This window comes from Mesoplodon densirostris, chromosome 18 (assembly GCF_025265405.1).
Source record: "Mesoplodon densirostris isolate mMesDen1 chromosome 18, mMesDen1 primary haplotype, whole genome shotgun sequence".
Lineage (NCBI taxonomy): Eukaryota > Metazoa > Chordata > Mammalia > Artiodactyla > Ziphiidae > Mesoplodon > Mesoplodon densirostris.
The window spans coordinates 18,712,103-18,739,700 of NC_082678.1; the positions used below are offsets into that span (position 1 = coordinate 18,712,103).

Sequence of the window (27,598 nt, forward strand, 5' to 3'; positions counted from 1 at the left end):
ACCGGCCCTGTGATCAGCATGCGGGTGGGCTGGTCGCCAGGGGTCCAAGGATGGCGTAGCTGAGGCAGCGCCAGGGAGAGGAGGTGGGGTTCAGGGGCTCAGGTCTGAAAGAACTGTTGGTCCACATGGGTGCTGAGGGTTCCACTGGTGGTCAGTGTCCGGCTCACAAACTCCTGTGTCACGTGCCGGGTGAGGGAGCCATGGGCTTCCAAGTGCTGGGACCCCAGGGTCAATCCGTCTGCAGGGGAAGAGGTGTTGAAGGGTCCACCTGGGTCCCCAACCCCCTTTCCTCCGTTAGCGCTGTGCTCCCCCGGGAGAGCCAGGAGCCCCCACCGGGTAACTCACCCAGTAGGACGGGCTCAGTGGTGCTGGAGTGGGTGGTGGTGATGCTGTACTCTCCTGGCATTGGGTGCTGGAAGAGCCCCAAGTGGCTGCCCAGCTGTGAGAAGGAGCCTGGAGTGGGGCAGAGGGGCCAGTCGGAGGGTGGGGCCGGGAGAAGGCGTGGCCAGAAGGGGTGCGGGTGAGGAAGGGGTGAAGCAGCCCACCTCCATCCTGGGACTCGATGGTGATGATACCCTCACGCTCCGGCCCGAAACCTTGGGTGGTCTTGGCCTGCACCTTGAACTTGTAGGGCACGTTCTCGCTGAGGCCTGGCACCGTCAGCCGGCTCTCGGGGCTGTCGCCATCTACCAGGAACGTGGTGGCTGGCTCTGGGCAGGGAAGATGCCTTTAGCCTCAGTGGCTCTCCCTCCACCCTTCCCCTGGTCCCCCTGACCCTGGGGCGGGCAGCACCTGCTCCGTGGGCCATCTCACAAGTCACCAGGTAGCCGAGGATGTCGCCATCAGGCCTGCGCGGCCGCTCCCAGCTCAATTGCAGAGAGTCTGGGCTCAGGGCTGTGAACACCAGTGGGCCTGGGGCGCTGGGCGTGCTCAAAGTGAAGGCAGAGCCTGGGGACAGCAGAGGAAGAGTGCTGGTGGGTGGGTGGGTTTGTGGGTACAAGATGAGGGGACAACTGTCAGGGTGGGGGGGCGACTCACCCGGTAGGGGGCAGAGTGGGCTCTGTGGGTGCACCTGTGACTCGATGGTGATGACACCCTCGCGCTCCGGGCCCCAGCCTTCCTGGCTCTGGGCCCGCACGCGGAACACGTAGGAGTGGTTGGGCAGGAGGTCTTCCAGCACCACCGAAGTCTGGCTGGGGTTGGGGATGTTAAGCTGATGCAGCTCACCTGGGTGGGGATGGAGGCAGGTAGCAGAGCAGCATTATTCCTTATTCCTATCCCCGGCCTGATCCCACCCCTTCCCTAGGCTACTGTCAAGACCTACCCACCACCCGCCCAGCATTAGCTGTGGCTTGGGTACAGGTGGGGTCAGCCTTGTATAGTTGGTTGTTCAGGTTGTACGCTACACAAGGGATGAGTGGAACCTGAGATCCCATCTGTGTATGTTGGCTGTTTATGGGCCCAGATCATGCTGCCGCGAGTGTGTCTGCCCACGGAAGTGCCACTTCCCAACTCCTGGAAAGACATCTCATAGGCCGGCAGAGGCCCTGGGTCCCTAGGCCAGTGAGGCCTTGTTAGGTAAAACCTAGCAGTGGGAATGATCTGGAGAGAGGCCTAGGGAGAGATGGATGAGGATTCATCAGAAGAGGCAGTGGGAGTCTTAGAAGAGAGAGACTCTCTCAGAAAGGTGGGGTGGGGGGGGAGCATTAGTGTTCAAGGGACTTGGGTGGATTCCTGACAGTCGGGTGTCCCCATGTGTCAGCCCGACAGCAGCCATGCCTCACCGCCATTCAGCAGCTGGTACTCCACGCTGTAGCCCTGCAGCGCCCGCTCACACTGCGGCTCCTGCCAGCTTACTTTCAGAGACGTGGGTCCCAGGGCTGAGAACACCAGGCGGGTGGGTGTGTTGGGCACACCTGCAGCCAAGCGGGAGCCTGGGGACAGGAGGCCACAGTCAGCCGGTGTCGGGTGTCCGGGCAGGAGTCCTAGTTCTAGCCCTGACCGCCCTCAGCTGTGGCGCCTGCACTGACCGCTGGCCAGGTGGCCCATTCACCCTGCAACACCCTGTCCAGGCCACCCAGCACCTCCTGAATGCCCTGTGCAAGACGTGGATGCGGGCCCTGCCTGTGCCGAGGGGGTGAGCCCGTGAGTCAGCCGGCCCCCACCCTCAGCTGGCCTGGCCCCTCTCCTAACCCCAACCCAGCACCCCCAGAGGACGGAAGCTGCGTTAGGCACCAGCGCTGATGTGGATGGAATGGAGGGTGAGGTGGCACGGGCAGCGGCGGCGGTGGGTGGATGGGTGACAGATGCAGCAGGACAGCTGTGGAGGCACAGGATGGCCACCCCTGTACTACCTGAGCCCCAAGAGGGTGCTGCTGGCTGCCCAGCCAGGATTATAGAGTCTCTTGAGTCCCCGGAGTGGGGGACCCCCTTCATCTGAGCCCGACTCCAGGACCCCAGGGCCCAGGACAGCGGAAGCCTGCTCCTCCCGTGTTCCCAGATGGGAGGGAGGCCTAGGGCAGGACAAAACAAGAGTGAGAGGGCAGGGAGTGTGCATGTCAGAGGATGGGCAGGAGGGGGACGGCAGGCCAGCAGCCCGAGCCTCCAGGAGCTGGAAGAGAGGAAGGATTAGGGGAGGGCAGGGGAGGTGGTGAGTACTCACTCTGGGAGGTGAGGGAGGTGAGGGTTGAGTAGTCCCTGGGCAGCGTGGCCGAGTGCGAGTGTTCTGGGCGGGTCAGCGAGTGGTAGTCCCGCGAGAGGGTGGAGGACGTGCTCAGCAGGCGGCGGGGCAGGTGTGGGCTCAGGTGGGTGCCGTAGGCCGTGTTGCTCACAGCCATCCTGTGCAGGGAGTTGGCACTGCCCGGGAAGGCAAAGTCCATCCGCCCGTTCACCAGGTGCTCTGTGGGGTAGAGCAGGGTCACCGGACCGGCCCGCACCAGACCTGGAGCCCCTCGGGGCAGGCTGCAGCCCTGGGAATTCCCTGGATTACCTACCCTCTGGGGGCCCTTGGCATAAAAACAACCTGCTTCCCTTGGCCCGCCAGGGACAGAGGTCCTTGGAGGAGTCCAAGGGCCCCCTAGGCGTCTGCAACTCGGGTCCTGTGGCCTGGCAGGACGCCCCTATGGACGGCCGCTGACCTCAGCCGGGGACTCACTGCCCCCGCAGTTGGCCCTGCCCTGGGGAGAGCCCAAACGCCTGCCCTTGGGTCCCCTGAGGCCTCTGAGGGGTCTCCTTGGGCACCAGGGCCTGCCCTAGACACAACAGACTTGGAAGGTTGGGGGCAGTCCAGCTTTGGGGAGAGCCCCAGCGCCTGCCTTGGGGTCCCTTGGCTCTGGGGTGGCAGCCGGGCAGCCTGGCTGCGGTGGGCTCTGGCTGGAGCCCAGAGGCAGCAAACCAGCGAGCCTAGGTGGGTGCGGGTCAGGGCAGGCCGGTCACCTCCCTCCCCGCCGGCACCCCGCGCGCCCCCATTGGCGGCGCCGTCATCCAGGGGCCCGCGGGGCGGCTCGGCGGCGTCGGAGGAGCGCCGGCTGCTGGCCGACAGGCGCGGGATGAGCTCCGGGGGCAGCCGCCATGTGACGCGCCGCAGGTCCAGCTCCTCCCCCAGCAGGGGCTCGAACTTCCAGCCGCTGCCGCCTTGGGAACAACGAAGGGCCGCGTTGGCACCCCCGGGGGGGCGCGGGCAGCTGCGCAGAGGGGCTGGGGGAGGAGGCGGGCGGCGCTGTGACGGGAGCCCGTCCTCTGGCTCTCTGGGATCCGGGTGTGTGCCGGGGAGCCCGGTGGCCAGCGAGGCCCTCGCCCGAGAGGTGGAAGAGGGTGGCCCGGGCTGCAGCTGGCGAGGGGAGACCCCTGGACCAGAGCCTGGGCTCTGTCGCCAGCTGTGAGGACTCCCTGCTCTGAGCCTTGGTTTCCCGTCTGGATAACGGAGGGCGTGAGCTCTCCCCTGCCGGCCTCCCAGGGGCACTTTCAGCAGCCAGAGTGCATCACAGGCAGCGAAGTGTAGTGTAGCTGAGCTGGGGCACCTGATGCTAACCAGCTGCTCTTCACTTCAGACCCTCAAAACTCTCAAGACCCTTGGGCTTGGGTTCCTTAAACCCAGGTTGGACACCGTGGAGGCCTGGTATAGGCAAGGATGGAAGAAAATACAAATCCTGAAGGATTTTCACTAATGGCAGTGTGTGATTGGCATCCCATTTCACAGATCAGAAAACAGGCGCAGAGAGGGTGATTCATCTGAATTCCTGCAGTGGAGCCAGAGCTAAAACTGAGTCCCCAAGAGTCCCAGTCGAGGGCTCTTTGCATCACACTGTACAGGAATCAAGGAAGGAGGAGGAACAGGGCCAGTGTGGGGAGACCCTGCTCTGTGGGCCCAGAGCCAGGCCTGCCTCCTCCCACATGGCCCTGTCCCTGGCAGGTGGCCTGATTCCATGGCACTGCCGGTGAGCCCTCCGGTCTCAAAACTGTGTTTCCAGTCCCATGTGCATGAGCCTGTGTGCATGTGCCCCAAGCACATGTCTGTCTGCCTGTCCTCACACACAGATGGGCACACGATTCATTCGGGCCACGTCGGCTTTGTCCCCTCTGTATCCAGAGCCAGTGTGGTGCCTGCCAAACCGTTGGCTTTGTAGATGCTCGTCTGGGGCTGAGAGGGGACTTCTGGTGTGACCTTCATGCCCAGTGCTCACTGGCCCCTTGGTTCTCTCTGGACACCAGTGACAGCCCCATCCTCTACCCAGGACCCCCACCTTCCTCGCAGGCATCCCAGGCCCACTCACCAGTGTCATCAGAGATGCTGGGCCTCTGGCTGCCAGTCGGGGAGCGGAGCACGTCATCGCTGTACATGAGGAAGCTTTCGTAGTCTTCCCCACCGTGGGCGTCCACAATGGGAATGTCTGGGATGATGGGGACTGCAGGGTGGGAGCAGGTGAGCCAGGGCCCCAGCCTCGGCCTCCTGCCCACCCCCGTCTGCCCTGTGCCTCCCACCCACCACTCACTGGACATGGGCCGCTTGGGCTGGGTGGCCAGGTTGATGATGGCCTCCCGCTCAGGCCCCCAGCCTGCCCCGTTGCGAGCCTTGACCGTGTAGCGGTACGGCTGGGACTCCCGCAGGTTCTCGATGAGCAGCGTCCGCTTCTTGGGGCTGTCCACCAGCACCTTCTTCATGGGCCCGATGGGTCCTGGGACAGGGAGAGTGCTTCAGAGGGGTCATCCAGCTTCTGGCCTGGTCCCTGCCTCTGGTGCACCAGGACTGTCGCACAGCCCCTGAGCTGCACCCAGGAGTTTGGGGAACGAGTCAGGGAGCAAGCAACTGTTGAACCCCAGCTGCATGCCAAGCCCTGAGAACCTGGATGGGACTGGCTTAGAGAAGGCTCCATGCGGCTCATCGCTAAGTTAAGTGGCAGAGACAAGACTAGACTCAAGTCGGCCCCACTGTCACCTCTACCAGTTGGTAAAGGGTCCTGCGTCCATGTGCGTCTGTGTGTGACACTGGCTCCAGAGGCTTGGGCGCCCTCACCACCTGTGCCTCACTGTCCACAACCAAATCCCAAATGCATGGCTTCCCTGGTCACCTGGGCAAGGACGGGAGGAGAGAGGCAGGCCTGAACCTGCACCTGAGGACAGGCTGAGGCTTGTGAGAGCTAAGGGCGAGAGCAGAGGGGAAACAGCTCTCCTCCGCCACACCTGGAAGGGTGGACGCAAGCCCTGGGAGAGAGGAGGAAGAGACCCCAGGCTGCTCTGAGCAAGTTACGGTGCCTGGGACCCCATGTGACAAGATGGGGGGCCCTCTATGTTGGAAGACGTCTGGGAGACCAGAAAATGTCCCAGTTTCCAAGGGGTCCAAAGGAGGGCTCTGGAAAAACAACACCTGCTAAGCTTGATGCTGTTTGTTTGTTTGCCCCACCACGTGGCATGCGGGATCTTAATTCCCCAACCAGGGATCGAACTCGTGCCCCCTGCAGTGGAAGCATGGATTCTTAACCACTGGACCACCAGGGAAGTCCCTTGATGCTGTTTGGTAAGTAAAGAGCTGTGCTCCAAAAATTCGCTGATGTTGGGCTGTCAGCCGGGGGAGGTCTCTAACTGCCCTCTCCCATCCCTGTCCACCAGGGGGAGAAGGGAAGGGGGCCACCCCAAAGTTGCTGATGCCCTTGGGCCCACCTCACACATTTGTGACACAGCGGAGGCCTCAGCAGGCTAAACCATCAGTCATTCCTGGGATTAAAGGCTGGGTCAGAAAACATTTCCTGACAGCGGTCCATGGGTGGACCAGGTGTTGTAAACTCAGAATGAGCCAAGGATGTGATGCAGCTGCTGAGAAGGCTGTGCTTAGTCAGCCAGGCTAGTAAAGAGCAAGGAGCCTGAGACCCAGAACAATCCTGCTGCCCTCTGCCCTGTTGGGCCACCCTGGGGATGCTAAGCCTGACTCACTTTAGGGTCCACGGGTCCTATTTGGGGGTGGTAAGCTCTCCATCCCTGAGATGGGCCAAACAGAGGTGAGAGCGCAAGGAGGAGGGCCCTGCACCAGGCGAGAGGTGGGACCAAGTTCCCTCAAATAGTTTCTCATCCTGACAACTGACAGGGGTGGTCCCTCCCCTTTCCAGGACTGGGAGAAAAATAACAGTTCTGCCAGGTGCTTTGGCCTAGGGCTGCCAGATAAAATATTGCATGAAATGTACTAGAAAAATTGTCTGTTTGAAGTTCAGGGCGTCCTCTGCTTTTATTTGCTAAATCTGTCAACTCTACTCTGGCCCTAAGAGAACCGTGTAGAATTGAGCCATTTTAGTTACCTGCGTGGGCAGGCAGCCCTGGACCTGTGACCCCACTGCACATATATAATCTCAGGCCCTCCATCCCTACCTGCCCTGGGAGCTTCTGGGCCTGGCTTTGGAATGCAACTCAGCCCAAACCTGACCACAAACCTAACGATGCCCCAGGCAGTCAGACATACGGGCTCATCCACTGACCAGGACGCTGGACCTCCTCCCACTCTTTGCTCCTCCCTGGGGGCAGAAGGAGAGGTCCAGATCCTTACGGCTGTCCTCGTTGACCAGGCCATAGCAGACCTCATAGGCCGTGATCTCGCCATTGGTCTCGGCTGGCTCAGCCCAGCTCAGCTGGGTCACGGTGGAGGAGACGACATTGAAGGCCAGACGCCCCGGCTCGCTGGGAACTGGAGGGGGAGGGGATGCAGGAAGAGAGCTGTCAGCCGCAGAGAGGGGGCAGACTTCTAGGGGGCCGGGGGACAGGGCTGGGCACGCTGGCATCAGGGTAGCCGGGGGGCAGACAGGTGGATGGACAGAAAGGCGAGGCCTCACCTTCCGGGTGAGTGCGACAGGACACCAGGGAGCTGTAGGGGCCCTCGCCCTGCGCCCCGTAGGCGCACACCTTCATCTCGTAGTCGCAATACGGGTAGAGGTTGGTGAGCTCCACTGAGGGCACCTTGCTGTCGAGGAGGTGGGCTTCGGACTCAGAGTCACCCTGGATCCAGTACTTCACCTGCTCCCGGGGCGGGGCTGGTCAGTGGGGAGCAGCTGGCAAAGCTGATCCTCCCTCCGCTGAGCCCTGCCCTTGTTACCCGCTTTGCGCACAGACAGGACCGAGTGACCTGCCAGGTTCACACAGCAGGGCTGGGGCGGAGCAGGGGTGTTTCTGGGCTGGTGGGGCCACAGTCCAGGAACTCGCCTCTGCCCCGGGGCACAGAGGGGGGTTCCCCCTTCCACTGAGGCCAAGCATGCCCTCTCCTCTCCCTCAAGGGCCCTCTTCCCCCCCGGGTGGCCCACCTCCCCACTATGTGCCCAGCCTCCCCATCCACCACCCTCATCGCCCCGCACCTTACCCGGTACCCTGTTGGCTTGCCAGGAGGGGGCAGCCAGTTGAAGTGGATCTTCCGGGACCCGGCGGCCTTGGCATTGGGGTTCTGTGGGGCATCCAGGTCACCCCGGGGGAGTAGGGGTGATGACAGGGTCTGGCCCATTAAGTTCCCGTCCAGTTCATCTGTAGTGGGTCCAAAGCCAGGGAAGGGCAGCCAGCTGAGTCACCCCGCGGCTTTGAGGGGGGCAGGAGCCCACCATCGCTACCAGGGGGCGCCAGAAGCCCAGTTAAACACCAACGCTCCTTCCCTGCATCCCCCTCAACTGAGACCTACCAAAGGGGGTCTCTAGAGGGCTGGTGCCCCCATTAGTAAAGCACAGGGCATCCTGCCAAACTTGGGGGGCCCAGGAGGGTCTCTGGAGGGATGAGAAGGAGGAAGGAGTTTGCTCTCTCTCTCCCTTTGGCAGCCAAGGGTGTGTCCCACGTGAGAACACCTGGCTTCTCCCAACGCCCTCCGTCACTCCCGGACCCCAAGACTCCGCCTCCTGCCCCATCTTCTCAGCAAGCCTCCTCTCCGGGTGGGCTCACAGACCCCACTATACAGTTCTCAGGACCCATAAGAACTGTTTCACCCCTTCTGGGAACACCTGCATTTTAGCTGGAATGAAGGCTGAAGTCAAAGGGCTAAGGCCCTTAGTGGTGCGATTCACAGCCAGCAGCAGGCCGGTGGCCGCATGACCCCAGCCTCTCTGATTAAGAGTAGGGTTGCCAGATAAAGGCAGGATACCTAGCTAAATTGGAATTTTAGATAAACAACAAACCCTTTTTTAGGATAAGTACATCCCAAATAGTGCATGGGATATACTTATACTACAAATGTGGTTGTTACTTATCTGAGATTCAAATTTAACTGAGCGTCCTGTATTTTTACTTGCTAAGACTGTCAAGAAGCCCCCAGCTCCGCTTAGGCTGACTCCAGACTCTGCCTACCTTGGTCCCCAATGATGACAGTGGCAGACTGCGGCTGGCCCAGGCGGGCCCCAAACTTGGGGTTGCTGAGTTGGATGTAGAAGCGGCGGGTCTGGCAGCCCCGCAAAAGGGAGTCCATCTCCTGCAGCTCCAGGAGCTTCACCTGCAGCTCCTTCCAGGTCTCCCCAGGTTGGAATAGCAGTTCGCCCTCTGTGGGGATGTAGTCCTGGGAGTGGGAAGGGGTCAGGGTCCGGGTCAGACCAGGCCTGGAAGAATGAGTAACGGCCACACAGCCCACCCCAACCTCACGGACAATGCAGAGACCCCCACACACAGACTGTCCCACATGGACACGGAATGACTCATGTTTCTACAACACCTCTTGCGCATCAAGCACATTACAAATATTAGCTCATTTGCTCCTCAGGGCAGTGTGAGGTAGAGATATTATTGTCCCCATTTTACAAATGAGGAAACTGAGGCACACAGAGGTGAAGAAATTTGCCCAAGTTCACACAGGTAGTTGTGGTGGAACCAGGATTTGAACCAAGGCACAGAGACAGGGATGCAGATATGGAGGGTCCCATACAGGCAGGCACTCAGCCGGGGGAGCTGAGATTTGCAGGCCCCAGACAGGGAGGGAGGAACTGTTCCCCGCACTGGGGCTCTGAAGTCTGGATCCCACCAGCCCCCAGGCCCTGCCTCCCGGGGGCGGTGCTTCCAACATCTCCAGCTTTTTTTTTTTTTCCCCCCAATGCCCCAGAGCTTTCCTGAGCTCCCATCACATGACGCCACTGGGTGGCACTGCAAACTAACATTCAATTCCAGGCACTGCTAGCCAGCCGCGCTGTGCAGAGAGGGACAAACTCAAACGCTACAAAAACCCAGAAAGAAAAGCAGGAGTCGCCTGCAAGACAGCTGACCTAGGGGGGATGCTTCAAAAACGTCCAGGTGAGGGGATTCCCTGGTGGCGCAGTGGTTGAGAATCTGCCTGCTAACGCAGGGGACACGGGTTCAAACCCTGGTCTGGGAGGATCCCACATGCCGCGGAGCAACTAGGCCCGTGAGCCACAATTACTGAGCCTGCGCGTCTGGAGCCTGCGCTCCCCAACAACAGAGGCTGCGATAGTGAGAGGCCCGCGCAACGCGATGAAGAGTGGCCCCCGCTTGCCACAACTAGAGAAAGCCCTTGCCCAGAAACGAAGACCCAACACAGCCAAAAATAAATAAATAAATAAATTTATATTTAAAAAAATGTCCAGGTGACAAAAGACAAAGCCGGAGAATTATTCTAGATTAAAGGAGACTAAACACATGACAACAAAATGCAATGCCATACCCTTGATTGGTTCCTGGATTGGGGGGGAAAAGCTACAGAGGACATTACTGGGACATGTGAACATGGGGGATCCGAATATGGACTATTAGTTATGAGGACAGTGTGACATTTCTTTTTTTTTTTGCGATACGCGAGCCTCTCACTGTTGTGGCCTCTCCCGTTGCGGAGCACAGGCTCCGGACGCGCAGGCTCAGCGGCCATGGCTCATGGGGCCAGCCGCTCTGCAGCATGTGGGATCTTCCCAGACCAGGACACAAACCCGTGTCCCCTGCATCGGCAGGCGGACTCTCAACCACTGCGCCACCAGAGAAGCCCTGACATTTTTTAAGTTAGGTAATTCTGTCGTAGTCATGTAGAGTGCACTTGTTCTTAGCAGGTGCCTGCAGAAGGGTTTAGGGTCTCTATGATGTCTACAACTTACCTTAAATAGTTCAGCCAACAAAAGTAAACCAAACACACTCTCTCTCCCTTTCTCTCTACAGTTATAGAGCTATAAATAAGTATACACACACACACACACACACATGCATATATACATCTATATAGAAAGAGAGAAAGCAAGGTCAATCTACGTAAAGGGTAAATGGGTGCTAATTTTGTTAGTCTTTCCATTTTCCTGTAGGCTGAAGCTTTTCAAAACAAAAAGTTGAGAAGTAAAATGTTTCTAAAAATAGTTCAGTACCAAAGGATCTTTATAAAAGCATAACAGGATAGCCAGAATCTCTATAATATGGCATATTCAGTGAAAAGTTATGGGCATACAAACTCCTCTTTGGAGCACTGGAGCAGTAATGAGGACTGTTCCTACCAATAAAAAGAAGAATAGGGCGTAAAAAAGAAAGAAAGAAAGAGAATAGGTGTGTGTCAGGATCTTCTGAGTGCACACCTGCTCCCATGATTGCCAAGTGGGCTGGGCCTGTGGGCCAGTGAGACTAGACTTTATTACTTTTTGAGTGAAGTTTTGATGTGAATATTTTTAGTTTTAAAATGTTGGTAATAGGTATAAACTGGATAACTAATAAGAACCTACGGTATAGCATAGGGAACTCTACTCAATACTCTGTAATGACCTATATGGGAACAGAATCTAAAAAAGCGTGGATATATGTATATGTATAACTGATTCACTTCACTGTACAGCAGAAACTAACACAGCATTGTAAATCAACGATACTCCAATAAAAATTAGTTTAAAAAAACGTTGGCAATAGGGAATTCTCTGACGGTCCAGTGGTTAGGACTCTGAACTTTCACTGCCATGGGCCCGGGTTCGGGTTCGATCCCTGGGTTGGGGAACTAAGATTCCACAAGCCATGCGGTGTGGCCAAAAAAAAAAAAAACAACATAAAATGTTGGTAGTAAATTTAGAAAAACAAACAGACCTGTAAGCCAAACCAAGCACATCCACCACCTGGATTTGGCAGTTCCCTGAGACTGGGGCCCAGTGATAAAGGGGACACTGCCCTACCACACGGCCCTCCCTGCCCTGAAGGGCTGCTCCTGTGGCACGGCCCAGAGAGGACCTGCCCGGCAATGACAGCCCAGGGACATGGAGTCTGTGATCCCACGTCAAGAAGCCCAGAGACCCTGGACAGGGGCAGACGGAGGTGTCTATTTCTCTGTGGAGAGTTTGGCTGTCCTGGCGGATCCTGGGATGTTGGGAGGGGGACACGGATGGTCTGGACACGATAAGACCTTACTCAGGGCGTCACTGGCACTTTTGGTGCGCAAGACACCCCTGCTGCAGGGTGGCCGGGCAGGTGGACATGTCCTTGGGAGGCCAGCCAGCGGCACCACCAGCATCCAGAGACTCAGGCAGCTGCCATGTCCTGCTTGCACCGGGCCCTTGGGATGTGCCCTTGACCCGGTGGTGGAGACTCACCCGGTTGCCCTGCGCTGTGTTGTCCTGCGTGCAGTAGGAGACCTGGGACTTGCCGTTGTCCAGGATACGCCGGATGATGGGGATGCGGGCCACGCGCTCCCCGCGGCTGACCAAGTACTCGGGCTGCTCAAAGGACACGATCCCGCTGGCTGCAAGGAGCCAGGCACTGGTCAGGGGTCTTGGCCACAGTCCCTTCTCAGCCCCCGCCCTCCCTCTGGCCCAGCCCGGCCCAGACTCCAGGAGTCTGCTTGTCACCCCTCTCTGGGGAAGGGCAGAGGAAGGGGCTGGAAAAGTCTTCCAGGAAAAGTTGACAAGGCTGGAACAGTGTCCAACTAACATCTTGGAAGGGTCAGCGCAGAGAAAGGAGGCCGGGCAGGGGAAAGACCAGACATGAGAGCTGAGACTGAGAGCTGGGGCAGAGTAGGCCTAAGTCCTGGGGTCCTGGAGCAGGTGGGGAGGAGGGGTCAGGGACCAGAATAGACCCTCCGGGCGCCGGAAAAATGGTTATCAACAAGTCCAGGTTCCCCGAGGAACCAGCAGGGAAGGCACCGTGGGTGACAGTGGTGTGACGCCTTGCTCACCCCTCTAGATAGGCTTGGGCAGAGGCAGGCCCCAGTCCCCTTCCTGCTCTGATGCCCTGCCATCCTAGGGGGGCCCCATTCAGTCTCCCAAGTTCAAGGGCCATAGGGGAAGAACAAGGAGAGGGATGTGCAATGGCTCCAGGAGGACGTAGCACCCTCTGGTGATTATAAGAGAAGCTCCCACACTGAGTGCTTACTACCAGGCACTGCGCGGAGATGTAGAGCCACACACTCCTCACAAGAGCCTGATACCCATTTTACAGGTGGAGAAACCAAGGCTCAGAGGTTAAGTCACTTGCCTAGGCCACATGGCCAGGCCCCACTTCCACTTGGATTCGAGGAGGAACAAGGGACCCCAGAGCCTCCCTTTGGGCCCCCCTGCTCCCCCCACCCTGACCGACCTTGCTCCTTGATGATGGTGATGTTGACCAGGCGGCGGCCGAGGGTGGCAGTGCCCACGGGCACGTCGATGGCCTCCACCAGCAGCTGCTTCTCGTCATCGTCCTCAGGCCGGATGAAGAGAGGCACCCGCACGTCCACCAGCTCCACGCCCTCCTGGAACTCCACCATGCCCCGGGCGTCTGGGCGGGCGGTGGGGAGCCGTCAGATGGGGGTCAGGGGGCCGCACAGGGGTGGGAGGTGAGAGGGAGGGGCACAGGGAGCCTGCCCACCTACCCTGGTCTGCAGTGAGGGTGTAGTAGCCAGGGGCCACCTTGAGCTCATGGAAGGCCCCCTGCTCCACATGCTTCTCCGTCAGCTTCAGCAGGGCCTGCTTGGCCGAGCGGGGCGCCATCAGCACCGTGTCCACGATGGTGTGGTCCTGCCTGGGGGCGGGGTTGGGTGGGGAGGTGTCAGGCTGGCCAGGAGGCTGGCACTTGTCCCGCCCTGCCTACCTGTCCTCTCTCCATCAGGGGACAAGATTCCAGGCAGCAAAAAGCAGTCATCAGAACCAGACAGTCCTAGAGGCCCAAGCTGGTCCCAGCGTGGTGGGCCATCTCACCCTACAGCCTCAGCATCCTCATCTGAAATGAGGCCACTACTCCCACCCACCTCACCAAGAAGGGCTGGGGAAGCAAAAGTAGAGTCAGGACAGCAAATATGTGAAGCGTATAGGCCCTGAAGCCAGACTGCCTGGGTTCAAATCCTGGCTCTATATCTTAACAGCTAGGTAACCTTGGGCAAGGTACTTAAGCTCTCTGATTCTCGGTCTCCTCAACTATAAAATGGGAATAGCAATGGTACCCACTTGGATAAGATAACCACACACATGAAGCCCTTAGAACAAGGCCCGGCCCGTCGTAAGCACTCAAAATGCTGGTCTAGATGATTCTTACTGAAGGTGATGTGCTCAGCGAGAGCTGTATTCTGTTCCTGCGCAGTTGTGTCCTCTCTGCATGCTGTTCCCACCCCCACTCTTCCCCTGGGGGGGCTGGGACTCGGGGTAGGAACTGGGAAGGAGGTGTGTCACCCACTGGACCATCTTCTTGGCTCCCAGCGGTGCCTCCAGAATCAAGGCCTTTGGCGTCGGAGGAGGGCTGCAGCTGGGCACCGGGCTATCCCAGGTACTGGGTAGGGGGCTATCGCCGGCATGAGGGCAAGGACTGGGTCTGCTTGGTTCTCTGTGGTTTTCCTGTTCTAGTACGGGGGGCTGGCTTTTGGTGAGGGCTTCATACAGGTATTTGCTCAATGAAGGTCCTACCCAAGGACAGACACAGACAGCCCTCCTTTCCAGTGGGATGGAGATGGAGATGGAGATTGGGGTGGGGGAGGGGGCAGAGGCGGCAGGTACTCGGGGCTGGTACTACCCCACCTGTGTGTCTTCGACTCACTTTTTCCCGGCATTGGGCTGCTGCCTGTGGAGGACAAAGTGGGGAACGTGAGCCAGGTGGTCCCTGGGGTGGAGGCACAATCTGCCTGGGGGAGATCCCCTGGCATTGGCTATACGGGCAGCACCCTCACCCAACCCCGGGCACCCAGGACCCACCGGAACTTGGTCTGCTGGAGCTTCTGCGCGCCTGTGATATGCCTGTACACCTCGTTCAGCTGCCAGGCAAGGGAGGGCTGTGAGGCTCGGGCCCTGGGGGAGCCTCTCCACCCAGAGCCATCCAGGCCCAGGGGACCTCTCGGAGTTGGCTGGGGGCGTGGCCACGGGCACGCACATTGCCTCTACCCTCTGGAAGCATTTACAGGGAACAGATCCCAGGATGATCCCAGGCCAGGCACACGTCCAAGGAAGCCCTTCTTCCCTGCCCGGAAAAATCCAGGTTCCCCAGCTGCTTCCCTCTGCTCTCCCACCACCTGGCTCACACCCAGCCCAGAGACGCCAGCTGCCTGGGATCGGCTTCTTTGGCCCTTACGTTCTCCTCCACTTCCTGGCGCAGCTGGTCACATTCTCGGGTGCCAGGCTTCAGTAGGTTCTCGGTGCAAAGGCGGGCAAGGCGCAGGGACAGCCCGTAGGGCGCTAGGGGCAGGCAGGGAGGGGTGTCGTCAGCCCCCTGCACAGTGGGCACCGCAGAAGCCCCGTCCAGGAGCCATGCTTGGATAGGGGAGCACCTGAGGCTTATAGCACCATCAGGAAGGATAGAAGGCAGCCAGGCCTGTGCCTGCACCCAATACCCAGAGAAAATAGGAATGGTGTGATCCCAGACCCGGGAGCGGCGGTGAACATGCCCCAGGCCCCAAGGGCAGCACCAAGACCTGCGGTGCCCAGCCCTGGCCCTCACCCAGCTCCATGGGGTTGATGCCGGCAGCATGCGAGGCAAAGCCAGGCCGCTGCACGTTGTTGGTGATCTTCCAGCGGACCATGTCACGCCCCTTGAGGTTCCCGCTGCGCAGCATGGGCGTGTCCAGGTGATCCGAGGCCATCAGGTTCGCCCGCAGCATGTAGTGGTCTTCCTTGAAGCCCACCATGTGACCTGCGGGACAGGGTCCTCACGCTGGGCCGCTCCCCAGACTTTCCCCACCACAACCCTGCAGGTGGGACCCCGGGGCCTCCCGCCTCTGTTCCAGACTCGGCCCCCGCTTCCTCTCCACCCCAGCTGGAAGAAAGAGCAGGCAGAAGCCCACCACCCCTGCTGATGCCGGCCCGTACCTCGGTTACAGCACGGGAGAAGGGCCAGGCAGGCCTAGGAGACAAGGTGGGTGAGGATGAGAGCTGAGACAGCCACCCCAGCCTAGGTGAGCCCCTTCCGCCACCACCTGCCACCCACGCCAACGGTCCAGAGGGGGCAAAGTTGCCTTCCCAGACACCAGGATATCCAGGCAGCTGCAGGGGTCTAGATGTGTGGCACACAAGGTGGGTACAGAGGGTGATGGGGCAATGGGTTCCCCAAATTTGTGCCAGGGGACCCTGGTCCTGCTGTATACTCTGGAAAGTAAAGGTTCTGTGATCAAACCCATTTGGGAAGCATGGAATTCCTTCCCCTTATAGTTTCACTATTCACACAACTAGATCAAAGGCTCTGAGAAGTCCTGCAGAGAAGAAACCACTTGCTCAAATGTATTTGATCACAGAACTCTTTTTCTCTGTAACACACACTAATATCCCACAACGCTGGGGGTTACTGCAGAGTGTTGTCTCTGCTCCCCACAATTCAGTATCCCATGCCATGCCATCCTCCATGTTTTCCTGTCTCCTGTCTTTCCTCCCCAGTAGACTGTCAGCTCCTGGTGGGCAGAGCCCTTCCTTCCCTGTTAGCTCTCATGACCCTTTGCATGTGGCTGACCCCCGGGCAGAGGCTCCCAGGTATCCAGCCACTGATGGTTGGCAGAGGTGAGAGGCTGGGGTGGGGAGGGCACCAGGGCTGGGCAGAACATGTGGGTTCGCTTGGCCTCTGCCACCTACAGGGACCCTGGTGGTGGGTGGAGACCCTGGGGAGACCCTGGGGGAGCCCCCACCTTGCAGCAGGCACAGTACTTCCAGCAGAGCAGCAGCAGCAGTGCCAGGAACAACAGGAGGAAGATGAGCAGGGGGATGAGCCACCAGAAGGTGCCGGGAGGGCAGTCTAGGGAGGAAGGAGGAGGGAGTCGGTGCCATTTCCCCCGCTGGGGTCTGACAGGCCACCCACATGCCCCCGGCCGGCCCTCCAGCTCACCCTTCCTCCTCTGCACCAGGACGGTGCTGTTGGGCCCGGGGGCGCCATCACCTTCCACGGTGTAACTGTACGTACAGTCGTCATCTTCATCCCGGAAGGAGCAGTACTCCACCACCTCCTCCGCTGCACCCACAGACGGTCAGTAGGGCACCCGACCCCACCCCAGAGCACCTTAGGGCCTGGTGAGATGGCCACTCCTCATCATAGCCCTACTCTGGGGCCCACCCCGCCCATCACAGGGTGGGAGGCACCTCTCTGGGGAAGAATGCAAGTTCCCGGCAAACTGTGCATACAGATGGGGCAAGGCGGGGGCTGTCCGCCAGGAGCATCAAAGGCTGCAAATCTGTGCCCATCCTAGCCCATCAGGAGCTAGGCTTCTACAACTTTTTTCTTTTCTTTTCTTTTTTTTTTTTGGCCACATGTGGGATCATAGTTCCCTGACCAGGGATCGAACCCACGCCCCCTGCAGCGGGAGTGCGGAGTCTTAACCACTGGCCCGCCAGGGAAGTCCCTTCTAGAACATTTCTCTGACCTAGAGGAAAGGAGGCTGTGTGCCCCCATGGCCCAATTATGCACCTTTGCTGTGTTCATGGCCCTACCCAGCTCTTTGCCCCCTGCCCAAGCCAGAAGCCATCTCCCCAGGTCTGGGTGCCCTGGCCGGACTGTGTGTCCCCTACCTGGGTCTGTGTGACCTGTCTGGGTTCTGTGACCACTCCCAGGTCTGGAACCCCTCTTTCTGGACTGCATCTCCTCAGTTTGGATTATGAGACCCCTACCCAGCTCTACAGCCCTGCCCAGATGAGAGACACCACCTACCCCATCGGAAGCCCCCCTGCCTAGTCCTCTTTCCCTGCCCCATACCTTTCTTAAGCTCATCCACCATCTTGACCTTGAAGCTGCACTCCTTACACATGTGCCCCTTCTTTTCACCGGTGCCCCACGCCTGGCACTGCACACAGGAGCGCACGTCCTCGCAGAGGCCCAGGCGGATCTGGGTGGGCGAAGAGGGCCAGACGGGCACTGTGTTGGGTGGCGGCCCCTGCCAGGCCCGCTCCCACCACGTCACACCCTTGGGCAGCTCCTCTGGCACCAGGCTCAGCCCCTCTTGTCCGTCTTGCCCTGTGCCTGGGGTCCCCATGCCCATACCCAGTGAATCTGGCCTCACCGCTGAGTAGTTGATTTCGCAGATGGTGTCTGTGTAGAGCGACTGTTGGTTGCAGTGGCAGCGGCCACACTCGCAGTAGCCACGCCCATTACAGATACCCTGAGTCAAGAGGAGGCACCAGTGAGCCAGCTGTGCCCCCACCCCTGCCTGAGAGGGAGGGTGGTCCTGATTGGGGCCCCCTCCACCGCCCCCCACTGTCTGCCTCATGCCCAGGCCTACCCCGTTGCTGTCAATGCAGGTGGCATTGCTGAGAGGACAGTCACAGCTCAAGCCTGTCCAGCCAGGCTCACACACACACTGGCCCATGGAGCAGCGTCCCCGGTCTGCAGAGAAGGGGAGGGGAGAGGAGAGGCACACTTGCACCCACAGTCCAGGCTGCCCACTGGCTGGAGCTGCCTTGGGAGCTAGGATGTCTCCAGCCAGGGGCAGAGCCATCTCTTCGTCGCTTTCTTGGAACTCCCTTCTCTCCATTTCTCCTGCTCTATTGTGCCCTTCTACCTTCCACTCTGCAGCTGGGGTGATCACCCCAAAACACAAACCCAATCATGTGTCTCCCCTGTTTAAGAACCTCTAATGAGGCCTGGCCAATGCAATAAGGTAAGGAAAAGAAATAAAACAGAAGTTTTGGAAAGTTAAGAGATGAAAAACTGTCATCATTTGCAAGTATCAGAAACATGTCACAAAATAACAAGAAGAATCTATAAATAAGTTATTAGATTTCATAAGTGAGTTTAGCAAGGTGGCTGGATACAAGGTTAACATACAAAGAGTTAGAAAATGAAATTAAAAGCACCAGTGAGGACTTCCCAGGTGGCGCAGTGGTTAAGAATCCACCTGCCAATGCAGGGGACACGGGTTCGAGCCCTGGTCCAGGAAGATCCCACATGCTGCAGAGCAACTAAGCCCGTGCGCCACAACTACTGAGCCTGCATGCCACAACTACTGAAGCCAGCGTGCCTAGAGCCCATGCTCCGCAACGAGAAGCCACTGCAATGAGAAGCCTGCGCACCACAATGAAGAGTAGCCCCCGCTCACCGCAACTAGAGAAAGCTCGTGTACAGCAATGAAGTCCCAATGCAGCCAAAAATAAATAAAAAATAAATGTATTTTTAAAAACACACACACACAAAAAAGAAACACACCAGTGACTCCCTTTTGCCCAAAGGATGAAGTCCAATATCCTTACTAGAATAGGGGTTGATTAACTACAGCCTGTGGGCCAAATCCAGCTCACCACCTGCTTTTGCAAAAGTGTTATTGGAACAGAGCCACACTCATTTGCCTATGTATTGCCTATAGCTGCTTTCTGCTACAACGGCAGAGCTGGGTAGTTGAGACGGAGACCATATAGCTTACAAAGCTGAAAATATTTAATGTATAGCCTTTTAAGAAAAAGTTTGGACTAGATTAAAACTGGACCCATCCTGGACTGGAACCCAAGCCCCTCGCCGTCTGGCCCTGCCTCCTTCCTGGCTGCATCTCCCTCCCCTCCTGTCTCAGCTTGGCCTGTGCCAAATGTCTGCCTTTCTCCAGACGTCCTGGGTTCTCCCTTCATTTCTCTGAGCACACCCTGGGGTGGGCAGGTGAAGAGAAGAAATGGCAGACAAAAACAAGAACGGAGGAAAGGGTAGAAAAGCAGGGTCTTGACCCCCTGTGGCAAGTATACAGTTGGGGCTTAATAAGTATTTGGTGAGTGGATTTTCATTCATTCTCCTCCATTCACCCATTCAGTACTTCCATGTGGCCCCTGCGGGTTCTGTGACCCCTGCCCAGCTCCGGAAGCCCTGGCCAGCCTACGTGCCCATGGCCTGGGCCCACACTGTGTTAGGCCCTGTGGGGCTACAGAGGATGCATTACTCCAGGCCCTGTCTGCTAGAGATGTAGCATCTTCCGAGAGAGGAAAGATCGCCATGCCATATACCACCGATCACTGAGCTGGGTGGTACCCACTCTAGTGGGATGGGAGAGTGGAGGAGGGGGTGGGCACGGGCTGGAGGACCTCAGGGGGACATTCCACAATGGGGATTTCATGCTGGCGGGGGCCTTGGGCACCAAGTTTGTGGAGGAGGAGAGGGGTCCAGGTTGGGGCTGGACTTGGGAGAGGCACTCAGGGAATCTGGAGGAGGTCTGGGCCTGAACATGGGGGTCCCGACTCCCAGCGAGGCTCTCCCAGCATGGGTTCTGATGGCAGAGATAGAGGCGGGGGGCAGGGGCTGGACACCCAGGCCACCCTCTCGGCTCCACCCCACCTGGGCCAGTAGCTCACCGTTGCAGAGGAACCCGGAGGCACGGGGGCACTGGAAGTTGTCGTATTCGCAGAATTGACCCTCATAGCGGCCTTCGCCATAGCACACGCAGTGGCCGCACTGGCACTCGCCCTGCCCCGAGCACAGCTTGTCCTCACCCTCCCGCTGGCAGGGCGCCAGGTCACTTAGGGAGCCAGTGGAGCAGTTACAGGTCTTGCCGCTCCTGCAGGAGAAGCCAGTCACTTCCGCACAGCACAGCAGGAAGGCTTTCACCATCCCATTTTACAGATGAGGAAACTGAAGCTCTAAGTGGGCCCCTGTGGGTCTGAGTTACGTAGACAGCAGGGGCTGAGCTGAGACTCAAACTTCAGTCCCCTGAGACCCTCCCCCGTCCCTCCCTCAAGTCATGATAAACTTATTCAATGTCCTGAAGCTTGAAAAGCCCTTACTCTTACTAACATTCTCTTATGACTCCCTTCTGCTCAGGTAATAGGTGCTCATGGCTCAGATACTAAAGGTCCCAAAGGGATGGAGGGCTTCCCTGGTGGAGCAGTGGTTGGGAGTCCACCTGCCAATGTAGGGGACACGGGTTCGTGCCCCGGTCCGGGAAGATCCCACATGCCGCGGAGCGGCTGGGCCCGTGAGCCATGGCTGCTGAGCCTGTGCATCCGGAGCCTGTGCTCCGCAACGGGAGAGGCCACAACAGTGAGAGGCCCACGTACAGCAAAAAAAAACAAAAAAAAAACCCAAAAGGGATGGAGGGTAAAGTACGTCTCCCTCCTGTGTCCAACACACAACACCCTAATGGCCACCACTGCCCTGATTCTTACACGTCTTTCCAGAGGTAATCCTATATATCCATATATTTCTTTTTTTTTTTTTTGGCCACGCCATGCAGCTTGCGGGATCTTAGCTCCCCGACCAGGGATCGGACCCGGAGTCCCAGCAGTGAGACTGCTGAGTCCTAACCACTGGACTACCAGGGAATTCCCATATCCATGAATTTCAAAGTGCTTTGAACTGAATCCACCTGCCAACTAGACATACCCCTTTCCTAGCCCTTTCTATGCCCAGCTGCCAACCCACCCTCAGCAGCCTACATGGTGTGCCCAGCCCCTTCCCTGGGAGCTGCTGGCATCCTGGGTGCTGGCTTCACCCTCCCACACTCACCAGCCCTCATTGCACACACAGTGTCCGCACATGAAGTCCCCATTGAAGCTGCATCGAGATGACCGCTCCTCTTTTTGCTGGAATGAAATCATGGTGGGGTGGCTGGGGGGTGGGTGAGGGACGCTGGACGCTGCCCCTCAGGGCACCCCGAAAGGGAGTTGTGGCCACAGGATGCTCTTCTGTGTTACTCAGGGCCCTGGGGTGGTCGGCTTAGCCTCTCCCTCCCTCCGCGACCTGGCGGGGCCGCATCATACCAGCTCACAGGAGCACACGTCACAGACGATGTCCACGTCCATCATGAGGCCATTGGAGAAGGAGGGCTTCAGATGGATGTTGCCCTTCTGGTCCGCTTCTGGCAACTGGCACACGTGAGTCCCGTCCAAGTCCTCAATAGCCCGCAGCTGCACTTGGTATGTGCCCTGCAGGGACCCCACTGTCAGACAAGGCAGGCCTGGACAGACCACCAGGGGGCAGTCGTGCCTGAAGTCTCTAGGCCCTCAAGCCCCAGGGATGTGTCTGGCCCCTGACACCCAGCTCCCTGCCGCCCGCCCTTCCTCAGGGCTGCGAACTTGCTCCCTCCAGGCACAGCCACAGTAACAAGAGCACCAACAGTAACCAGGGTTGCTTTTGGCCCATTCACTCATCTGAGCAACCCTGAGCTCCAAGCTGATTGGTCTCCACTTTACAGATGAGGACAAGCCAAGGGGCTGATCCAGAGAGCTTCAAACCCAGATCTGACACTGGAGGCCATGCTCTGGACCTCTGTTCAGGTAGACCCCGCCCCGCAGGGCGCTGTGCCCGCCCTCCCCTGCCCCGGGACCCCCACGGAGGCATACCACTTCCCCCCTCCGGATGAGAAAGGACCCAGTGTTCGTCTTCTGGAACATCCTGGAGGTGACCTCTGTCCGCACACCTCGGGGGCTTTCCAGGGCCCGGATGTCCAGGTTGGAGCGAATGCGCTGAAAGAGAGCAGGCGATCAATGGCCTGGGGGTACCCCGGGCTCACCCACCCTGGCCTGGCCTGTCTGTGCTGCACTCCCACCTACACGGAGGCCTGGGGCGCTGGCAGGGGGCGGGGTGGGTGGGTGGGGTCAAGGGAGAAGAGGCTGCAGGAACCCGGGGCCAGGCCCAGGGGGCGCTCCTCAAGGGCTGCAGAAGACCCTTCCTCCCTCCTGTCCTATTTCCCAGTCCTCTGCCATCCAGCCTTCTCTCCAGCCCCGCCCCAGAAAGGCTCAGACTCCAGAGCTCTCACGTTGAAGGCATCCTGCAGCAGGTCCACAATGTTGGAAGAGTCCTCCTGCAGCACCCCCAGCGAAGAGACAGGAAAATACGAGGACAGCTTCTGCAGGAGAAAATGCCAGGCCGTGGCTCAGCCTCCCACAAGTGTCATCTCTTTGAATCCAGACAACACCTTTGGGGTTTGCTCACTTGGCAGATGGGGAAGCTAAGGCCTGGCGCCTGCTGTGCGTTCCAGAGCCTGTGCTCTTAGCCCTCACCTGCTTGGGAGGGGGCCTGGGGAATGGGCACGTGGACTCCTCTTCCCACCAGGGCCCATCCCAAGTTTTGGGAAGGAAGGGAGGAAGGCAGATGGGGGTGTCTGAGAAGTTCCACGGACCCTCCCGCCCGCCCCCATCCTGCCCAGTGAGGCCCCGGCCCCCGCACCTCGTAGTAACTATAGGAGTAGTTGGTGACTGCGAATATGGGGATGATATTGTGCTGGCCGAGCAGGCGCACCAAGGTGGGCACCGACGGGTAGTCCTGTGTCCTGTACTGGGTGTAGGTGCCCGTGGTGTCCAGGTGGCACTCCTCGTCGTTGCGTCTCATGATGCCAGCCAGCACGTTGGCGCCATCCGCCTCGTAGTGGAAGGCCGACTCGGTAGAGAACACCAGCAAGTGGGTGCTGTCGGGGCGCCAGCCGATGTCCCTCTGGGGAGAGCGAGGAGGGGCGCCCGTGGAGCAGGGGACACTCATCACGGTGTCGTGCACAGTGACAGCGAAAGCACGTCCCAACACGGGGCTCAGCAAGGACACGGGATTAACAGCCTGACGCCCCCATGAATGACGCACGTGACAGACAGCACATGAGTGATGAGGGGGATAAAAAGAAAGCAGCGATGGGAAGTGGGAAACAGAAGCAGGGGCTGTGCCCACAGTGGGCACCACGCAAGATGTGAACCAGGTTCATCCAGCTGTCCCCACAAGGTCTTAACCACTCTGCGAGAATATCTCAACTGCACAGAAAAATGTACGCCACGCAGCATTCAACGGAAGAGTTAAAATAGGTACAGCAAGCAGCATGGGGCAATTTGTTTGAGAAATACATGGGATGATTTTGAAAACCATGTATTACAAGAGAAAATGTTTATGATAGCATTAGGTGAAAAAAAAAAAGCAAGTTTCAGAACTATACGTACACTGATTCCAACTATATAAAATAAGGAAAAGGGAACAAAATATGCTGGTGGGGTATCAGTGGCTGGTTGTCTGATGGTGGTGAAATTATGGGCAATTTCTGTTCTTTGTTTTCCAAATTGTCTGTAATATGGATACATTATTTTCATTTTTACTCCTTATTTTCTAATTTTGTTTTATTTTTTGGCCACGCCATGTGGCTTGAGAGACCTTAGTTCCCCGACCAGGGATGGAACCTGGGCCCCTGGCAGTGAAAGTGCTGAATCCTTAACCACTGTACTGCCAGGGAAATTTCTTTTTTGTCTGTGGATACATTATTCTTTAAGTGAAAAAACTGATGTGCACATAAAAAGAAGTGCCCTTGGGCTTCCCTGGTGGTGCAGTGGTTCGGGGTCCGCCTGCCGATGCAGGGGACACGGGTTCGTGCCCCGGTCCGGGAAGATCCCACGTGCCGCGGAGCGGCTAGGCCCGTGAGCCATGGCCGCTGAGCCTGCGCGTCCGGAGCTTGTGCTCCGCAACGGGAGAGGCCACAACAGTGAGAGGGCCGCGTACCACACACAAAAAAAACGAAGTGCCCTCTTCCAGCACAGATGGAGACGGGTCTTAACAGGGAGATTGGATGGGGAGCTGGCCTCAGGGCACTGAAGGTTCCAGAACCCCAAGACTCATGTCCGCCTCACTGGCCAATACAAAGCCAGGCTGTGACTGCTCAGGCCCTGCTACCTCTAAACTTGGATTGGAATTGAGGGTCCCCCAGTGGGTCTGAGCTTGTCTTAGGGGATGGGGGCCCCAGCCTGGTACCAGAGCAGGCCAGTGGGCAGCTCATGCCCTTGTTGAAAAGCACAGCCGGGTCTAGGCCGGCAGGACCTGCCCCGGCACTCACGGTGCACACGGCCGTCTGCAGGATGGCATCGAAACCTCCTTCGGGGGCGTCCAGGTTGCCTGAGATCCGCTCTCCCTTTAGCTTGTTCCGGAACTCCTCCACGTCCTCCGTCAGGCTGATGACGTTTTTGAAGGAGAAGGGGGGGTCACTGTGGGGCCAGGGCTCCTTCAGCCTGGGCGGAGGTGGGAAGGAGAGAGTCAGGGAGGGAGAAAGTCAGGGGAGAAGACGCCCCCAACCCCCTGCCCACCCTCTCTAGGGACCTCCCCCTTGGCTCATTTCAACCTGAAGACTTTGAAGTGCTTGGGTGGAGAGGGCGTGGGCCACCTGGCCAGGACCCCTGCCCCCTTGGTCACTCACTTCTCGGGCCTCATGTCTGTCTGAGGGACGCTGACTTTGTCCACGAACTTGCCAAATCCAATCGTGTAGTCGCTGGTGAGCTGCCTCAGGACCTGGGCTGGGCATCAACAACAAAAAAGAGGGGGCAGTTGAGCCCCAAGAACCCATCAACACAGGGGCCGGGGGCTCGCTTGGGAAGGGGGAAGAGGAAGAATAACTTATTGTCAACACTTTGCATGTTGGGCGTCAGCTCATGCACATGACAGCCCTTGTCCTTATTTATGGATGAGGGAAATGGGACTCGGGGGACCCAGAGTTGTGCATGCAGCTAGTTGGAGGGTGCGGCCAGGGAGCTGGACCAGCCGTCTGCAGAGCTGGGAATTAACCTCAGCCTTATGGCAGCTGGTGCCCTCTGTGTCAGCACCAGAGGAGGGACTTCCTTGGCAGTCCAGTAGTTAGGACCCTGAGCTTCCACTTCTGGGGGCGCAGGTTCAATCCCTGGTCGGGGAACTAAGATCCCGCAAGCCATGAGGCACAGCACATCCAAAAAACCAAAAAGGACCAGAGGGCTCTGGTTCCCACCCGGCTGGGGCCTTCTCTGCACTCCCGAGTGGTTACTGGGGTCTGCACAGGACCCGCCTCTGAGAATGGGGGGAAGGAGTTCTCAGGGTGCTCAGATGTCCTGTCCTTCCTTGAGGAGTGGGTGCAGCTAGCCTGAGCCCTGGCCTCCTGAGCAGGTGCCCAGCCAGCTGGGGGAGGCCACTCTCTCCATGCCCTGCCCTGCTGTCTTCTGCGCCGTACCCAGATCCTGCCCCATCTTCTTGAGGTTGTCCAGATCGTCAGACATGGAGTTAGAGAAGTCCATGAGGATATACAGGTCCATGGGGCTCTCCAGGGGCTCAAACACCTGCAGCTCAAAGTGCCGCTCCTCTCCGGGCCGCAGCCGCACCCGCAGCCCCTGGGGGGACACCTGGCTGCGGCGCAGGGTGGTGTCGATCTGTGTTTCCTGTGTCCAGGGGAGGGGGACACCTGGCTGGAGGGTCTCTCCAGATCTGATGGAGATACCTCTCAGCTCAGCCAGGGGACACGATAGCCTCCCACAAACAGCCAGCCTTGAACTTGGAGGGCCCAGCCCCCCCGACCCCCACTCTGGGCACCTCTGTGATCTCGAAGCTGCTCTGCATGACCACCATGCTCTCCTGCCGGCAGCCCACAGCCAGCAGCTCTGCCTGGGTGTTGCAGCGCCGTTCCTTGAACATCTGGCCGGAAGGAGATGGAGTCAGGAGAGCAGTGCCCTTCCCCTGGCTGTCCTAACCCTGCATTTATCCTGCCCCCACCACCCCGATTTTCCTGACCCTTGCCTGTCCTCCCACGACCGCCGGGCCTGAGGCTGGGCTGAGGGTGGGGCAAGTGTGGGCCAGAGCCCAGGCGTGGGGTGTAGCAGGGTGGGGCACGCAGGTTGGGAAGGTGGCCCAGGTTGGGAAGGTGGCCCAGGCTGGGCCCCAGCAGCATCTCACCTCGTCCGTGCAGTAGGCGCAGTCCTTGTCCACGCGGATGCACTCGGTGCAGCTCTTCACCTGGGCCTTCTTGCAGCGGTTCGCTGGGGAGCAGAGATGGGCGTGCCCACTGAGATGCGCCTCACCCACTGCCAAGCCCTTCCCTTGTGCATCCTCATTTGAAAGAGGTGGGGATCCTCTCCCGATTTACAGAGGGGGAAATGGAGGCCAGCAGGTACGTGGTCAGTCCCAGGTAGCACAGCTAGAAACCCGCAGAGCCAGGTCTCAAACCTGGACTCTCCACTCAAGTCTGGAGGCAAGGATGGTGGGGGCCGAGACCGAGGCGCTGGCCCATTTGCTGGCGGGGACACCCTAACCACCCCCTTCACCACCTGCTCCTCCAGGGTAAAAGGGATTCTGTCTTGTTTATCACTGTGTCCCCAGAGCCTAGCCCAAGCCCCGCACACAGTGAGCTGTTAGTAAATGAATGAGGTAAAACTCCAGTTTCTCCAAAGGTTGGGATTCCCTTTGGTTTTGTTCAGTTAAAATCACAGTAAGGACCTATTATGTGCACTAGTGGGTAGTCTCCTGGGCTCCAGGCAAGGTGCACTGTCAATGTTTAGCAAGGGCTCCGGTGAGGGCGGGGAAGCCCTGACTTGCAGCATTTGCCAATTTCCAGGGTGTAAATGTTCCCACCGTGGTCTATTTCAAGCTATCAGCATGACCTCCACTGACAGGCAAAATTTCATCGGGAGGAGCCAGCTCCGGCCCTTTGCCGACTGCAGACACTCCCAGAGCAGGTGATGATCACATTTCTCTCCTCCAGGTTCCTCTAAAACTTTTCGACTCAGCTTTCCAAGCCGCAGTACATCCTGCAAGCGCCTCCATTCTCTGAGTGGACGTCTTCTCCCTCCTCTAGACCAAGTCTCCTTCCTCCCCTGGGTGTTCTTGGGCCATACGGCTCAGGCTCATGGCTCCCCAGCCTTCAAAGTGGGTGGTGGTTGTTTGTTGAATGGCCGAGTGAGTGTCTGGGTAAGACATTCCATGAGAACCCCCTCCCTCACTTAAGGGCAGTGCCTTGGAAGTTGAGCCCCCGCCACAGAGAGGGGTGTTGCAGGGGTGTGTCCGACTCACCCATGTCCCCGGGGAAGCTGACGCTCAGCAGGGCTGCCAGCAGCAGCCTGGTCCACCAGCTGGGATGTGGCCCTGCCATCCT

The 27,598-nt window shown here is 58.6% G+C and overlaps 1 protein-coding gene across 3 annotated transcripts; it reads right to left on the bottom strand.

The window, feature by feature from the left end:
• Positions 1-98: 98 nt before the first annotated feature.
• On the bottom strand, positions 99-27,598 carry ITGB4 (integrin subunit beta 4). 3 transcript variants are annotated; one of them, XM_060080809.1, is made up of 39 exons: positions 27,517-27,595; positions 26,404-26,486; positions 26,044-26,145; positions 25,688-25,892; positions 24,908-25,004; positions 24,551-24,722; positions 22,918-23,181; positions 22,508-22,597; positions 22,092-22,214; positions 21,510-21,674; positions 21,256-21,332; positions 20,106-20,308; positions 18,059-18,162; positions 17,840-17,938; positions 17,536-17,665; positions 16,675-16,797; positions 16,478-16,584; positions 15,672-15,705; positions 15,304-15,495; positions 14,938-15,041; positions 14,565-14,623; positions 14,410-14,433; positions 13,256-13,404; positions 12,978-13,161; positions 12,000-12,144; positions 8,800-9,004; positions 7,835-7,992; positions 7,314-7,494; positions 7,031-7,168; positions 4,992-5,174; positions 4,773-4,904; positions 2,663-2,899; positions 2,355-2,513; positions 1,785-1,934; positions 1,039-1,227; positions 791-948; positions 546-708; positions 346-453; positions 99-238 (listed from the first exon to the last, which is right to left on the bottom strand). In XM_060080809.1, the coding sequence occupies exons 1-39, from the start codon at positions 27,593-27,595 to the stop codon at positions 99-101; spliced, it is 5,415 nt and encodes a 1,804-aa protein (XP_059936792.1). The 3 variants fall into 3 exon arrangements, with proteins under 3 accessions (XP_059936792.1, XP_059936791.1, XP_059936793.1); XM_060080808.1 differs by lacking the exon at positions 2,355-2,513 and adding an exon at positions 3,461-3,626 and having other exon boundaries at positions 2,663-2,969; positions 4,769-4,904; XM_060080810.1 differs by lacking the exon at positions 2,355-2,513 and having other exon boundaries at positions 27,517-27,598.